The sequence below is a fragment of the Amaranthus tricolor genome, chromosome 3 (assembly GCF_026212465.1).
Source record: "Amaranthus tricolor cultivar Red isolate AtriRed21 chromosome 3, ASM2621246v1, whole genome shotgun sequence".
NCBI classification, from domain to species: domain Eukaryota; kingdom Viridiplantae; phylum Streptophyta; class Magnoliopsida; order Caryophyllales; family Amaranthaceae; genus Amaranthus; species Amaranthus tricolor.
In genome coordinates this window covers 5,038,678-5,057,196 of record NC_080049.1, presented here as the reverse complement: position 1 = coordinate 5,057,196, position 18,519 = coordinate 5,038,678, and the positions used below count along the sequence as shown (strand labels likewise).

The 18,519-nt window shown below is 32.4% G+C and overlaps 1 protein-coding gene across 1 annotated transcript; it reads right to left on the bottom strand.

Moving 5' to 3' along the window:
- Positions 1 to 4,009: 4,009 nt before the first annotated feature.
- LOC130808154 (ethylene-response factor C3-like) lies at positions 4,010 to 5,429 on the bottom strand. The gene has a single exon (XM_057673613.1). It carries the CDS (start codon positions 5,354 to 5,356, stop codon positions 4,616 to 4,618), a length of 741 nt encoding a protein of 246 aa, XP_057529596.1. The 5' UTR covers positions 5,357 to 5,429; the 3' UTR covers positions 4,010 to 4,615.
- Between the last annotated feature and the right edge of the window lie 13,090 nt (positions 5,430 to 18,519).

Sequence of the window (18,519 nt, the reverse complement as noted above, 5' to 3'; positions counted from 1 at the left end):
TTTAACCAAATTTGCTTATTTTTTTCAAGTGTAGGTTACTTGTTGTTAAATCAAGACTATTCTTAATTATCCATAAGTATTGAAGGTAATTTTTAATTTTTTTTATATCTTTATGTTATTTTTTGAAGTAATGTTGTTGAATTAGTTGAATTCAATGTTGATAATATTATTAGAAATGTCGATGTTGATATTAGAAATATTATTTATGAACTTATGAATTGATTTATTATTTGGATTTTATGTGCATTATATATGTATGAACTTAGTTACATTATGGATTTTTATAATTTTTAGACCAAAAAAGATTAGAATCAAATGAATGTAATGTACTTGTATGGACATGAGTTGATGTTGATGTTGATTTTCTTTGTATTAATGTAGAAAATGGCATCATTTCGCGTGACTATAGTGTATGTTTTTGGAATGGTTGTATTCGAGAAAGTAGTGGCAAAGTTCATTATGTTGGGGGAAGACGTAAGTTGTTTGCTTGCAATTCGAACATGGATTTGAACCACTTTAAACGTTTTATATGTTCAAAGATTGGTTTGGACCCGACTAGAAGTACCATAAATATAAGCTTTAAAAATGACATGAGTGAAGAATTGCTTACCTTTCCTGTGGAGGATGATGAGGCTATAGCTGCTATGTGGGAGCATTCAAAGTCCACCCAAATTCTCTCTTTGGAGTTATACGTAGAAGAAGTACCATTAGGGAATGTAGTTGCTTCTAATCCTACTCCTACCCCTATGCCTATATTAACTCAGGAAACTGTAAATCCCGTCGTTTCTTCCGCATCTTGTACTTTTTTCAACCCCATACGAATCAAGTTCCAATTGATTCAATGGTCAAATTAGGAGAAACTGCTGAGATAAGACCTTGGGATGATGGAAATGAGAATAATGAGCTCATTGACGATCCTTCTGAGGACGATGTGGATGTGGATGAGGATGTGCTAGCAAATGACATGACCCTAGGCAACATTCCTACAATCATTCTTCCTACACCTTATGCCCTCTGTCCACCTTTAGACGAGTATGAGGAGGACAACTCATGGAGTACTTGGGCTTGTGATACCACATACACCGAAGAGGGAGAGTTTGAGAAGGGTATGATGTATGATAGAAAGTAATCATTGTTGGAAGCTATCAGAGTGTATCATATTCGCAGAAATGTGGAGTACAGAACGAAGACCTCGAACCAAACTGTCCTTACCTTGAAGTGCAAGCGGGGTTGTTCGTGGAAACTTAGGGCTACGTTTGATTCTTATTTATCTTCATGGCGTATTGTTACCTATAAGGGTAATCATGGTTCTTGTGTATTGGGTAGTGACACTGTTTCGGCTGGACACATTCACCTGACATCTTCTGTCATTAACAATGTTATTAGAAATTATGTTGCTAAAGACCCATCCATTAAGGTATCTGTCATACGGCAGATGGTTAAAGATTGTTTTGGTGTGGATTGTGAATTATAAGCGAGCGTGGTGTGCAAAGCAACAAGCGTTGTTGTCCATTTACGGGACTTGGGAAGGATCTTACTCATCCCTTCCACGCTTTTTGGAAGCTTTGCAACATTCCAACCCGGGGTTAGTACTTGAGTGGTATTTTAAGGAGGAAAATGACACGGGTTTATATGTGAGACCTAATATTAGGACCTTCCAACCGGAAGTCATCAGGGGGAGCGATTTGCGCTGCACGTGGTTAGTTCAAATCTTCTATCATCTCCCTGAAGATGCTGAGGAAGGCACCATTTCGAGGTACGCCAAGGCGTACCTCTTATACTTAATAGGAGCTGTGTTGTTGCCGATAAAACAAACAATCAAATACAGCTCCTTTACTTAACTTTACTTGACGACACGTGGGAGCACATCGCCGAGTATAGCTGGGGCTCCACAGCCCTTGGATACCTATATAGGAGGCTATGTGGTGCTGCCCAAAAGAACGTCAAGGAGATTGCGGGGCCAATAGTCATATTACAGGTAATAAAATTAACATTTAACTCTAATTTGGTGTAGTAGAATTATATACTAATTACATTTCAAATGTTTAGCTGTGGGCGTGGGAGCATATTCTTATCGGCCAATCTTATAGAACCGTTGGTCATGGTGATACTGCTCCTCCACTACAACCCTCACCAGATGTTGCGTACGGTTCAAGGTGGAATTTTGCACGCCGGACGCGCAAGCACACCGGCACCGGTCTCGGATTCTACTGATATCAGTTAGACCTGCTACGACCCAACCAGGTAAACATTTCAGTACTCATTAACATTAGTACAACTTTATTAACATATCACTTAAATTTTCATAACATGTATTTTAGTTTTTGTTGGACCCATACCCTGCGAAAGCCTACGCAGCTGTACCCGAACACTCGGGGATTCATTCAAGTGCGTGGAGGGCTTCTGCGCCACTCATATGCTTCGACATTGTTGAAGTACATCTACCAGAGCACGTAATGCGCCAATATGGGTTGGTACAGGGCATTCCACCGCCTTGAGACACTGAACCCCAGCTGCACCTGATTTCGTGCAAAAATCAAGGTGGGGCAAACTGGATGGAGATCAACTGGTGTCACATCGCTCGTTGGGATGGTAGACTAGAGCTGCTGGCACAAGGTGCGCCGATCAATGTTCATGGCGCACCTACTACACCGGACTTCATGCCGTGGTTCCTCTCCATCACGCGCCGATGGTTGACACCACGTGCCATCTTCGCAGCAGCACATTACGCACCTGTTGCGCCTACGATGACCTAGTTTGTAAGTCTTCATTTGCATTTATATGATTAAGTTGCCGATTAAATAATATAAAGTTACATTAACTAAATATTAATTGCAGGCACAAGGTGCGGCAGCAGTGATGCGGTACAGCCACGAAGAGTCGGTGAGGGAGATTGCGCATGGCATGCTCGTCGGCTCGCAGTTCTAGCACTTCATACAGGAAGTCGCTGCTGAATCCTCACCGACTACCGCCCATGTATATATATATATATGTATATATATATATATATATATATATATATATATATATATATATATATGTATATATATATATATATATGTATATATATATATATATATGTATATATATATATATATATGTATATATATATATATATATATATATATATATGTATATATATATATATATGTATATATATATATATATGTATATATATATATATATGTATATATATATACATATATATATATATATACATATATATATATATATATATATATATATATATATATATATATATATATATATATGTATATATATATATATATGTATATATATATATATATATATGTATATATATATATATATGTATATATATATATATGTATATATATATATATATATATATGTATATATATATATATATGTATATATATATACATATATGTATATATATATATATATGTATATATATATATATATATGTATATATATATATATATATGTATATATATATATATATGTATATATATATATATATATGTATATATATATATATATATGTATATATATATATATATATATATATATATATATATATATATATATATATATATATATATATATATATATATATATATATATATATATATATATATATGTATATATTGAGTTGTATATTTCAAATATTTGTATATATTTTGTTGTATATATATGTTTAATTACTTTATCATAGCCTTCAAGCTTTCACTTACGAATGATCGTAGTTTTGGCGATGAATCAGGCTGCCTAAAACTTACATTGACTTGTAATTACTTATTCTAATATCTCTAATGCAGATACAAGAAATAACAACTCAAAAATTAAAAGAAAAAAAAATTAAATAGTTATTCAGAATTATTAACTGCGAATAGCTATGCGAACAGCAGTAAGACAAATTAACTGTTCGTAGTTACTAACTGCGATTAGCTAGTTTGTCTTATATGTCTGTTCGCAGTTAGTAACTGCGAACAACTTCAAACCAAAGATTTAAAATTTTTACGCTTACTTTTGAAATTTGTTGAAACTTAATTTATTGTATTAGTTTTTTTTTTGACTTAACGAATTCAAATTTTCACAAAATATGCTAGGAGGTCCTACAATTCAGGAAGTTAAAAGTTCCCTAGTCCCTACGGCTACAAAGATAAAAAAAGTGAACTACACTAATATATTTATTTCTTTTTACAATTACCCTGATTTTACAGTAAAGTTCTATAAACACATTCTCATCACAACGCAAAATTTAGCACTTCATCCTTAAATATACAAAAAGAAAAATAAAAACTTCTAAAGGGCTATTAATCACAAAGACCAATTAATTGGCCATAAAATGATTACTTTGACTTCTACTCCCATCCCAAAATTAAATAAAAATTTCCTTAAAAAAAGTACTTATAATCTTTTCTCGAGTTGAGAGACTATTTGACCGTGCTCTCCTTTACAAGTATGAGTTGCCGCATTTTCTTCCTCCTTTGACCCTACTCATAGTTCTCTGTGAGCGAAATACACTGAATATAATAATAATAATAATAATACAATTTGTTAAAAAATTCCACAGAGCCAAAAATTTTTGTTTTACAAAAAGTTTTATTTCTACATTTTAATTAGAAATAATCTAAAAATGAATAGTTTCACTTGCCATTAATAATTGCTCCAAATAATCAGAACCCAAATCTTCAAAAACAAACACATTATTATTATTATTATTATTATTATTATTATTGCAACTTGTATTTTGAATAGAAGATCCTCTGATTTTTGATCTGTTTTTCTTAAAAATACCTTTAGACTTCCTTAAAGAAAGTCTATCTTTCATAACTAAAACAGGAGAACATCCATTGCCAAACTCATAATTCATCTCCTTTAGTGATTCTTTCACTACATCCACCGGAAAATTAAGCACAGCCATCGACCCACGAGTCGAAAACGCTGCCTGATCATAAGCTAAAGCAGCTGCTTCTGGTGTATCAAAAGTTCCTAACCAAACCCTAACGCCATTTCTTGTTGAATCTCTTATTTCTGCTGCATATTTTCCCCATGGACGTTTTCTTACACCTCTATATGATTTCTCTGGAATATTTAAATTCTCTTCATTTATTGTTGATGTTACTTCTTCGTCCTTCACTCGAACACGAGAGGAGGATGAAGAAGTAGGATGTGTTGTAGCAGTAGTCGTGGTTGTGGTCATGGTCGTGGTGGTAGTCTCGTTAATGCTAGATAACATGTCTAGCATGAACATATCTTGTGAATCAAACTCATTGAAAGGAAGAATGTTTGGTAGGTTAAATTCTTCCCAACAAAATGATTCTGAAGAAGATGATTTAAAAGAAGAAGATTCTGAACATGATGATTTCATTTTGTGTATGTTTGTAATTTTAGCTTCTTTTAAATTAAGTTGGGATATAAGATGAGAAAAGGTTAAGGTGATGATGGGTGAGGTTGGTTTACTGCTTCTATATATATATATATATATGGAGAAGTTAGGTGGAACCCTACGTATAGAAAGAGAGATAAAATAGGAAAGTTACTTAAAGAAATAGTAGTATTACCATTAAATGACAAATTGGTCATAATCAAATTGGTTAAAAATGTAAATAATCCACGTGAGTCAAAGGACTATTAGGCGGCCAGGTCATCATATTGCAGCTATGTATGTTACATCACCTACAAGCTCCTCATTCATTGTCTTTTTTCTTGCTTATACTTAAGGGATTAAAATATTATTTCTTAAGTTCAATTATTAATTTTCATTATTTAACTTTAAAGTAAGTATGGATTAGGATCATAATTATGTGATTGAAATTGTCAAGTGGCCTAGCTAAATCCCATCAACAAAGATATAAACTTTTATTAAATATATCATATACTAATTAGCCTATAAAAACAACTTACACTAAGAGTTAAAATTCCTAATATTTAGTCTGATTAAAATAGAGATTGTTGCAACAATAATTTTGATAGCGAACTAGTTGCAATTGCAACCAAATTGCTACCACCTAATTAGTCTCAAAATGCGGGCGATTTGTTCTGAATACAATCTTAAATTAAGTTGGCATATTAATCCGTCTTTAAAACCCATTTCAAAACTCGTTCTGGAACCAATTTTTCTTAAGCTTAAAACTTTTCAATGCTGCATACAAATTCAAGACTTAGAAATCAAACTTAAGACCTCTTGCAATATATAAAGGCAACACACAACACACTAACTACTAAGTCACAACGTGTTTAGAGATTAATCTTGTGAAAAATACATACATATACACTAATGGCTAATATTTTAATATTCGTCGTACAATTGTAGCATCAAGCGTATTAATTATTTTAATATTTTTGTATAAGTGTATTATTATTATATATATTATTTGTGTACTATTAATAATATTTGTATAGTAATATATTACTCTATCAATAATTTATTGATAGTAAAAATACTGTATTAGTCGTATTATTATATAATGTTTATTATTATTATATAATGTTTATTCTTGTTATAATATTAGTCATATTTGTGTAGTATTAGTAATATTTGTATAGTAATTATTATATCAATATTTTATTAATCGTAATAATATTGTAGTCGTATTAATATATAACTATTATATATAACTCATATTTGTACCTCCTATTTTGATCGTTAATCCGGACGCAAATCGGCGATCAAAACTTAATAAGGGTACCTATCTGATCTTAATTCCAAACATCATTTATAGTATTTGTCATGCATTTATCATATATAAGTGAAAAGAATAAAAAGCAGAAAAAAAAATAAATTTAGGATTTTGAATACTGTTTGTATTAATTAACCAAAGGGATCACAACCTTTATTTATAATGAGTATTAGAACTAATCTAGGAAATAAATAAATGATAGAATAAATTGTGAATAATTACAAATGAATGAATATTTTCTAAGAATATACTTTCCTACTTGATCAATATACTTCATATACTACGATTTTTTTTAAATATAAGATTAGGAGTACAAATAGGTGGTCAGAATCAAATACGGATCTATTTGTTCTTTTTTGTTTTTCATATTTTTCATTTATATAACAAATTTGGCAGCTTTAAAATAATTACAAAAAGGTATAAAAAAAATTTACACCCTCCCTCAAAAATTTTCCCGCCTTAAAATATTTTCTCCGTTTTTTAAAATTGTTTTCATTTGTCATTTTGGGCCGTTTTATTTGTTATTTACTTAAAATCTTGCTATTTATATCACAAATTTTGACATAATAAACATTATTCATCCTCATTTTAATATTTTGTTAACATTTATACTTCCCACATATTTTTCTACTGACTTAATTGTATTAACATTTATGTTTCCCACATATTTTCTACTAACTTAATTATAACATTATCATATTGGTTATAGTCTCATATATTTTCCATTAACTTTATTTAAACATCTTTTAATAGTTGTGGTCCACATATTTTTTCCAATAACTTTATTTAAATATTTTTTTTAATGCTTATAGTCTCTACTTATCTTCTATTAAATTTACTATTCAATATAATAATATATTTACAATCTAATTAAAAATTATATATTTTTTAATTTCTGTGAATATTTCTTATGAGAACAACTTTCATTCGAATGAGATAGAAATTAGCTCAAAAAGTTTATGAAATGCCAGAATTTGCCCCTATGATTTTCATTTAATGTATTCATATATTTATATTTAATAAATAAAATAGTATTTCATCTATCTATGTGCAATGTATTTACTATATACTACCTCCTATCAGCCTATTAATCCCATTTAGTTTTTCATATTTACCATTGCAACATTTTAACTCTTAATATCTCAAAATGTTTTTAATTAAAATTTATAGAAAGTTTATATTAATAATAGTTATATTGAAATAAATCAAACTAAATCTCATATTACTAAATTTTAAGTTATAAAATTTAGTATTACTATTAGGAAATGAAGGCAAAATAGCCACGATCAAAACGATTGTCCTTTGGTCTCTATATCACCATTAAACAACATTATATAACTACCTTTAAAATTTGTTAATAAATAGTTGTTCAAAAAGGTGTTTGTTAATTAAATAATATAATCTAACTTTATTAAGTTGTGTCTTGATTTGATATTAGAAATCTTTTTTGTTTTGACCTAGTCTTATCGAAACTTGCAAACATATATTTAAGAAAATGATTAAAAATAGGAAAAACAAATTGTTAAAAAGTTATATTTGTGAAAAATTATTTCTTGGTGAGACGGCCTCAAAATAACGAGTTTTTATTGTATTATATGGGCTGTTGACTCATATATGTAAGCAATGGCGGAGCTATGTTGGAGCCCACGGGTCACGTGCCCCCTATTCGTTTTTTTAAAAAAAATTCAAAGTAGACTTTTCTATTGATAAGAGTAAAAGTGTAAAATTAATACTGAATTCTTTTGATGATAAATACTCTCTTATTAGTAATTTTGTTTTATTTATATATTTTATCTTATTTTTTTAATTAGGTCAGTTGATTTATTTTATTTCATTTCTTTTTATGGTATGTCGTATTTAAAATTTTTAGCAAGTAAGGGTAAACTAGTTGTTAATTTTACAAATGAAACTCTGCTGAAATTTCGTTCATTAGTTATGCCCCTTGAGAATCCAAATCCTAAATTCACCACTGTATGTAAGGCACAAAGGTAAAATCGTCTCATACAACAATTTACAATGTTTTACAAAATGACTTCGGGTTAATTGAACATTTATCTTTAGTAATTATTTATGTACTCATGCATTTGATAATCTTTACTTTATACTTATTATTATATTTTATATAAATTGTATTAGAGTAATTTTATAACTATGATATATGCATGCAGCAGTTAGTGATTTAATTTCTACGCATCAAAACATTCACACGTTTATATATTGTACAGGAATCTATATTAGTGTGAAATACTCGAATTTTCTATCGCAAAAATTTGTTAAAAAGTGTCAACTACTATTTTTCTATTTAAAATAATCACTGCAATAAATTTAATTTTTTGCGATATTGAATTTAGTAGCATTAAAAAAATGCCACTAATTCATATTTTTAATGTAATAATTATTGGTTTTTATTTAAAGTTTCACCATAAAGTGATTTAGCGATACTTTATTTGGTCTTTAGTGGCATATGTAATTGTTACTATAGTCTATAATGACATTTGTGAGAAATGTCACTAGATTTTATGTCGCAAAAAGCTTTAGTGTGATTTTTAAATATGCTGCTAAAAGGTCTAATAAATATCATTAAATCCGCTATATATATTATTAGTAATTTGAAATAGTGACATTTAAATTAAATGTCGTTAAATATATCCCACTAAAAACAAATTATGTTGTGAATCCCTAGCATTGATTCAAAATATTAGAGTCACATTCTCATAAAAATCCAAAGTATGTTTTTACTAAAACAATTAAAATTATTTTGGTAACATAAATAAAAATTAATATTATTGTAAGAAGATTAATATAATAGATTGAATTATTTTGAGTTAATCAATATTAGAGATTATCTTGAATTAATATATCCTAATTGTACTTAATAATAATAAAATTTCCTTCATATTGCCCTATCTTAACAAAGTTCAAATAATGAAAGATGATAAGTTGTCATATTTAAATTAACACAAATTCTTGTATGAGATGTTTTCACCGTGAAACATACATCATACTTGGGTTAAATAGCCTAATAAACTTCTTGTTTTGAGGTCGTCTCACCGTGAAACGGTCTCATACAAGACCGAATGATTATAATTCAGCTGGTCTTGGACAAGACGACCTCATAATGACACCGTCAATTTGGCCGGGCCAATTCACACGTGTAACAACTTGGCATTTTTTTCATTTTCTAGGCATTTTTCAATTTTTATCTTAAAGGTATCAATTTTGACCTTGAAGATATCAATTTTCAAAATTGATACCTTTAAGGTTATAATTAAAAAATGCTTAGAAAATTGAAATGTTGTTACACCCGCAAATTGGGCCGGTTCAAATTGACAGTTTCACAATGAGACCATCTTGTCCAAGTTTTTGTGATTATAATTTTACCAAATCCTTATTTCAAAATATAAGATTAAATACAAATTAAAATACATAAACACGAAAGAACGTTGATAATAACATGTCTTTTCCATTAGAGCAATATTAATTTAGACAAAACAAGTAAAGATTGTAAAGAATATGGCTGAAAGTTTCACATATCAATAATAAAATGGAAAATGTAGGCATATTAATGTAACTTATTGAAATTATTTTGCTAACATTATCATTTTCGCCTACTTTGACGAATTTACTACAATTTTCTTTAGTAACATATATAGACCCACACATTCTCTCAAATTTTCATCCCCAAGTTTAATATTCTTTGTTAATTTAGAACTACATATATGCTGGAATTTTGGTGACTTTGAGTACATAAATAGTGTATAATGAGTTTGGTGTTGTATGGATGTGTGTGTGTGTATGATGATGTGAAAATCATTATGGGTCTTCTGATGAGTCGCTCGACCCACATGTAGCATGCTCGATCGAGCCAGTTGGCTCGACCAAGTCAGTAGGTATTCTGATATGTTGCTCGACTGAAAAAGCAAGTCGCTCGACCAAGGCCATTTCGCTCGACCGGTCAAGCGGGAGTCCAAAATGCACTCTGTTTTCTTGCGCGATAAGTTTTATGGGAATGTGTTAATGTGGGCCTTTGCCCAATCATTGGTACTCGGCTACTACTATAAATAGGAGCCTCATATACTCACTTCAAGATTGATTCTTAACCCTAGCCAAACAAAAACTCATCTTCTTTATCTTCTCCAAGTGTAATACTCAATAGTAAAAGTTCTTGAGAATTCCATTGTTTTTCACATAATCAAGTAAGCTAACTACCACCGAGGATGTGGCCCACATTAGGGTGAACCGCGTAAATCTTGTGTCTTTGATTTTGCTTTCTTTCTTATTGTTTCTCATTGCTTATTATTGAAGATTGTTGTTTACTTGCATTGAACACCCTTGCCATTGGTCTTGGGTGTATTCTAGGGATAAAGTTTGAAACTTTAGACCCTAGTGTGTTTGTTTTATCAATTGGTATTAGAGCATAAGGCTTTTGTTGGTGTTTGGGAGTATTCAAGAGTGCAAAATTTGTGGGAACATGTCTTCAATGAAGCTGGACATTGAGAAGTTTGATAGGAGTGTAAACTTTGGCTTATGGCAAGTCAAGATGAAAGCAATATTGATACAAAATGGGGTGCACAAAGCTCTTGAAGGTGAAGACAAGAAACCCATTGGAGTAAGTGTGCAAAATGGAAAGAAATGAATGCTAAGGCACTATCGGCTATCCAACTATGTCTCTCAAATGAAGTTTTGAGAGAGGTTGTGAAGGAGACTACCTCCAAAAGGATATGGGAAAAGTTGGAATCTCTTTATATGGCAAAGAGCGTGACCAACCGGCTACTCTTGAAGAGTAGACTCTACCATCTCCAATTGGAGGAAGGTAAACCCCTTAAACCCCATCTTGATGAATTTTATTCCATTATCATAGACTTGCAAAATATTGATGTTAAACTTGATGATGAGGATTTGGCCATTTACTTACTGTGTTCATTACCACCTTCTTACAAACACTTTAGGGAGACCTTGCTCTATGGTAGAGAAAATTTGAGTAGTGATGATGTTAAGAATGCCTTAACCCAAAGGGACTTGATAGATACACAATTGTCAAGTAAGTCATCTAGTACCTCAAATGATGGTTTGTACGTGAGGGGTAGAACCAATGACAAGGGCTCTACTTATAGTAGTGATAGCAAGGATAAAAGTAGGTCAAAGTCTAGGAGTTCAAACAAGAATAAAACTTGCAACTATTGCAAGCTCAAGGGTCATATCAAGAAAGATTGTTGGAAGTGGAAAAACAAGCATTCCAATGATAAGGGGAGGTCCTAGAAGGGCTCAAGTAGTGCCGAGGCTAGCTATGCGAATGATAGCGATGATGATGGAGTTTTGGTTGCCACCCATGAGTATAACGGTAAGAATGAGTGGATTCTTGACTCCGGGTGTTATTTCCATATGACACCCAACAAGGGACGATTCACTACCTATGAAAGGGTAGATGGAGGGAATGTCACTATGGGCAATAATGCAACTTACAAGATTGTCCGTGTTGGGAGTATTCAAATTAAAATGTTTGATGGTATGGTGAGAAATTTTTCCGATGTTAGGCATGTCCCCGGGTTAAAGAAGAACTTGATTTCATTAGGTACTTTAGACAAGAATGGTTGTAAGATTGCTTGTCAAGGTGGAGTGTTCAAGGTCATAAGAGCGTCACTAATTATGATGAAGGGGAAAATGAACGAGAGTTTGTATACTCTAGAGGGTTCGACGATCTCCGGCTCCGTGAATGTCTCCACAAGTATCATGTCTGATGAAGAGACCAAATAGTGGCACTTGAGGTTAGGCCATATGAGTGAGAGTGGTATGTATGAGTTGAGCAAGCAAGGCTCGTTTGGAGGAAAGAAACTCGGAAATCTTGGCTTTTGCGAACATTGTGTGTATGGGAAGCATAAGAGAGTGAGCTTCAAGCCGATAATCCACAACACTAAGGGAATCCTTGATTATATTCATTCCGATCTTTGGGGGCCTTCTAGGAAGACCTCACTTGGTGGGTGCAACTACTTGCTTACTTTCATTGATGACTACTCAAGGAAGGTTTGGTGTTATTTCATCAAACACAAAGATGATGTATTTGATGTCTTCGTTGCTTGGAAGACCATGATTGAGAAGAAAACCGGGAAGAGCATCAAGACATTGAGAACGGACAATGGTCTTGAGTTTGTTGATAAGAAGTTTCTTCAATATTGCAGCAAGGAGGGTATAGTGAGGCATAGAATATGAGTTGGAAGGCCTCAACAAAATGGTGTAGCCGAAAGGATGAACAAGACATTATTGGAAAGGGCTAGGAGTATGATCACACAAGCTAAGTTGAGCAAGAAGTTTTGGGCCGAAGCCGTTTCTACGGCATGCTACTTGGTGAACCGCACACACTGCATTGAACTTCAAGTCCCCACAGGAGGTATGGTACAATTCACCGGTTGATTATTCTAATCTTAGAGTATTTGGTTGTCCTGCCTATTTTCATGTGAGTAAAGGAAAGCTTGAACCTGGAGCTAGAAAATGTACTTTCATGGGCTATGGTTTGGGTGTAAAAGGATACAGGATGTGGTGTGAGAAGACTAAAAAGATCATTACTTCTAGGGATGTAGTTTTTGATGAGAATGCATTGGTTACTCCTATTGTGGAGAACTCTCTTACTAACAATGCAGGTACATCCGATGACACCCAAGAGGAGGTGGAGCCTCCCAATATTGATGAAACAAATGATGATGATGATACTCGACATGAAAAAGAAACCGTTTTGCTCGCTCAAAGAGAAACGAAGAGAATTATACTTCAAAGAAGATACATAGAGGAGACTATTGCTAGTGAGGTGGAGAGTGTGAATGATCCAAATTCTTACAAGGAGGCTATGGTCTCAAACGACTCAAGTAAGTGGCTAGTAGCTATGAAGCAAGAGATGGAGTCTCTTGCAAAGAACAAGACCTGGGTAATCGTTGAAGCACCTAGAAACAAGAAAGTTGTGGGGTGTAAATGGGTATTCAAAAAGAAAGAGGGATCAACTAGCACAAGCGCTCCAGTATACAAGGCAAGAGTTATGGCAAAGGGATTCACTCAAGTTGAAGAAATTGATTTTCATGAGGTTTTCTCACCGGTTGTGAAGCATTCTTCCATTAGGACCTTGTTGGCTATTGTGGCTATGAAGGGTCTTGCGTTACATCAATTGGATGTGAAGACGACTTTCTTACATGGAGAGTTGGAGGAAGAGATCTTTATGAAGCAACCAGAGGGTCTTGAAGTTAAAGGTAAAGAAAGTCATGTGTGCCGTTTGAAGAAGTCATTGTATGGGCTAAAACAATCGCCTAGGCAATGGTACAAGAAATTTGATTCGTTTATGCTTTCACATGATTTTACAAGGAGCTCTTATGATAGTTGCGTCTATTTTAAGAAGCTTGATAGTGGGTCTACTATATATTTGATTCTTTATGTTGATGACATGCTTATAGCATGTAGAGATTTGTTTGAGGTAGAATACCTAAAGGTGTTACTTTCAAGTGAATTCGACATGAAAGATCTTGGCGAGGCCAAGAAGATACTTGGAATGGAGATATTGAGGGATAGGGCAAAAGGCATCTTATACCTCAGTCAAAGGAGGTACATTAAGAAGGTATTAAGAAGATTCTCCATGGGCGATGAAAAAAGTGTGTCTACGTCTCTAGCTTCTCATTTCAAGCTATCCAAGAAGTTATGTCCTCAAACAAAAGAAGAAGAAGAAGAACAAATGGATGAAATTCCTTACACTTGCGTAGTTGATAGTGTTATGTACGCAATGGTTTGCTCTAGACCCGATATTGCTCAAGCAGTTAGCATGGTGAGCCGATATATGTCAAATCCGGGTAAGGGTCATTGGGAAGCGCTAAAGTGGTTGTTGAGGTACTTGAAGGGAACCTCAAATGTTTGTCTCAAGTTTGGGAAAAGTTGAAGCGAGTTAATTGGGTTTTGTGATTCAGACTATACGGGTGACTTGGATACTAGAAAGTCTACATCGGGAAATGTTTTTACATTGGGTGGAACGGCGGTGAGTTGGCAATCATTGCTCCAAAGTGTGGTCGCCATGTCCACCACCAAAGCGGAATATATAGTTATCGCCGAGTCATTTAAAGAGGCAAAGTGGCTTAAAGGGTTGGTTGGTGAGATGTCCCCTGAGATGAGCTTGGTGCGTGTTCTTTGTGATAGTGAAAGTGTCATTCATTTGGCGAGAAATCTAAACACTTTTCATCGAAGAACCAAGCACATCGACATCAAATATAACTTCATCCGAGATGAAGTTGAGCACAAGAGAGTGCGCTTAGCAAAGATAAAAACCAATGATAATCCAGTCGACATGATGACGAAGTCGTTGCCGACCGACAAGTTCACTTTATGTGTGAACTTGATTGGTTTAGAAGCTTGCTTGATGTGAAGCCCCTAGGGGGAATTTATGTGGTATGTTACTTGTTTGATTGTTTGTAGTGTGCAGTTGTAGTGTCTTGGAGGAAGTGTGTGATCTTGGTGAACTCAAGTTAAGGTGGAGATTGTTGGAGTTTTGGTGTGACTTTGAGTGCACAAATGGTGTATGATAAGTTTGGTGTTGCGTGGATGTGTGTGTATGATGATGTGGGAATCATTATGGGTCTTCTGATGAGTCGCTCGACCCACATGTAGCAGACTCGACCGAGCCAGTTGGCTCGACCAAGTCAGTAGGTATTCTGATATGTTGCACCACTGAAAAAGCAAGTCGCTCGACCGGTCGAGCGGGAGTCCAGAATGCACTTTGTTTTCTTGCGCAATAAGTTTTACGGGAATGTTTTAATGTGGACATTTGCCCAATCATTGGTACATGGCTACTACTATAAATAGGAGCCTCATACACTCACTTTAAGATTGATTCTTAACCCTAGCCAAACAAAAACCCATCTTCTTTATCTTCTCTAAGTGTAATACTCAATTGTAAGAGTTCTTGAGAACTCCATTGTTTTTCACATAATCAAGTAAGCTAACCACCACTGAGGACGTAGCCCACATTGGGGTGAAACTCGTAAATCTTGTGTCTTTAATTTTGCTTTCTTTCTTATTGTTTCTCATTTCTTATTATCGAAGATTGTTGTTTATTTGCATTGAACACCCTTGCCATTGATCTTGAGTGTATTCTAGAGATAAAGTTTGAAACTTTAGACCCTAGTGTGTTTGTTTTATCTCATCCCCAAGTCTAATATTCTTTGTTAATTTAGAACTACATATATTTTCTCTCCGTATAGAAAAATTTAACAATGGATTAGTTATTATAATGAAAAATAGTATTTTATATAATATGTAATATTTTTGTCGACATATTTATCAAGCAGAAATGACCAAGTGATGGTCAAAGTTTAATGATGATTTTAATTAAAACATGAAAAATAAAAGATGAGAAAATAATTTGAGATGATGATTAAATAAAAAAACTCCCCCTCCACAAATTTAAAACCCAAAAAAAAAATGTGGGATTTGATTGGCGGTCACGGCGTCTTGGTCAAGGGTATATTTGAAATGGGCCCAGCTCATTGTTAGACCCAAGTGGCGGGCTAGTTTCTAGAAGACTCATTCTTTCGCCCTTTTGCTGATACTTTGAACTTCGTAACTTCTTATTTTTTGTTTATAGGAAGGACGTTAAATATATAAATAAATAAATAAATAAATAAATAAAAGTTACCAATAGTAATCCATCCAAGTCTGCCATATGCAAGTTGCAAGAAATGATAATGTTGATGACAGATGGATAATCAATTACTTGGTTACAACGGAATGGTGGCCCTGATTATGGACAATTTTGATTATGGACAATTTTTTATGTTTTGTTATTCTCAATCAAAATTTTAAATTTATGTTTGAGGCCAGGATATGATATATACTCTAATATATTTTCTCACATGAAAGCCATTTAGATTAAAAGAGTGAATGCAGCAAATGTCTACTTATAATTGGTGCTAAATATTTCACTTTAAATGATAATAGGTTGAGACTTGAACTCGTGAACTCTTTGTCATGTTGGTTTTAATATCATGTTAAATAACCAACTCAATCAAAAGTTTAAACTTATACTTAAGACCCCAAAATATACTACATATACTTCATCTGTCTTTAAAAATTTATTTTGTAAAATGATTGGAAAATCAAGAGATAAAAATTATAAATTTACAAAGATAGAGAGAATATGATAACACCCATAATGACCTCTTAAATAAGAGTTTTGGCATTAAGTTTTTCTCTCTAAGGTGTTCTTAGTTTTTTCCACTTTGTATCTTATCAATTCATTATGATTGTACCTCAATCTTTAATTAGTTTTCCACAATAGTAAGCCTATTACATGCATAATAAACATAACAACGTATCTTATATGAAACCGTATATCTACTACTTTAAGAATATATGAAAGTCTCATTGTTCTTCGATTGTTGTGACCCAAATATTGTCACTAGAAACAACTATGCCCTTTATACTTATGCATGCCTCTTGTATATAATATTTGAAATAAAATTAACAGTAACCCATAAAAATAGTATAAGCGTTTTAACAATAATATTTAATTGCTCCAATGCTATGATTTCCATTTAAGAGGGAGTTTGAGGTGAAATTTACACAATCTTATTAATGTAATACTTGTAAGCGCAATATGACTATCGAAAATACAAAATATTAGTCAATGGTTCATATGATATATTTCAAATTCATTATATGATCAAACAAGTTATAGGTACATATTTTATTGCCCAACAGTAATTAGAAATGTTCCTCTCACCCCCCCCCCCCCCCCCCCCCCCCTATACAAGTTTGTTTTTAGTGTCATATGTGATGTATTGGTCTGGTTTTCAAAATTTGACGCCATTATCTAACATTAACTCGATATTATAAAAACTTTTATCATGCTTTTACTTTTAAAAAGTTTAAATGATAATATATTAAGTAAGAACAATTGCTATTTAATATAAACATTAATTAAGTCAAACATTTAGTAATATATAACTTCTGAGTTCTGTATCATATTTGATTTTCCTTGCTTTAGTTGTCTATTTTGATTAATTAGAGTTTGAATAATTATCCTCCAAACTAAGTAAGATGAATATTTTAATATATGTCTAGATAATTGATCAATGGCAAAAGGATTTCATACATAAAGAATATTTTTTATATTAATGATAGAAAGATAAGAATTTTGTATTTTTTTTCATCTTTAGTCCTCTCTTCTATATAGCCTAGAAGTCTTATTTACTTTTTAGTTACACATTTACTTATTACATTTAATTTGTATTTTATTTTAAATTTATGAGTTAAAATATGAGTATTTAAATAAATTTTATTTCATTCATAACAATGCAAAAATTACTAATATAAACGTTTTATAATTTTTAAAGATGTACAGTTAAAGATATCAATAATTAAAATATTATTTTGATAAGAGTTTAAAACAAAAAAAAGTCAAATAGAGTGATTAGGAGAGAATAGTGATTTTCAAAAAATAGTTTTTTAAAAGTTAAAATTTCCAAGTAAAATGGGATAAATATTTAGATGGAGACAAGGGAATTAGGGAAGATACTTTCTTTAATTTACCATTTTATAAGTAGAGTTGCAAATTCAAGCTCCTTTGACCTATCCATACTTAAAAACAAAGACAACGGAACATAAGGGGCACCAATAAGGCAGTAACCAGTAACTATCATTATTTCTGGATTATTTTTAAGTAAAGGGACCCTTTGTGGCGGCTGAGCCTATAAGAATTAGCCACCTGTCACGCTATAGTACATTTATAGATCGGGCCTTAAATAATTTAAGTGCGTATCTAATTAGAATGCTATTGCGTCATCATAATTAATATAAAATAAAAATATATTTGGTTTCTACATGATTG

What these genes read in the sequence shown, in the direction of transcription:
- LOC130808154 (XM_057673613.1), bottom strand. Translation starts at nt 5,356, where the DNA reads ATGAAATCATCATGTTCAGAATCTTCTTCTTTTAAATCATCTTCTTCA.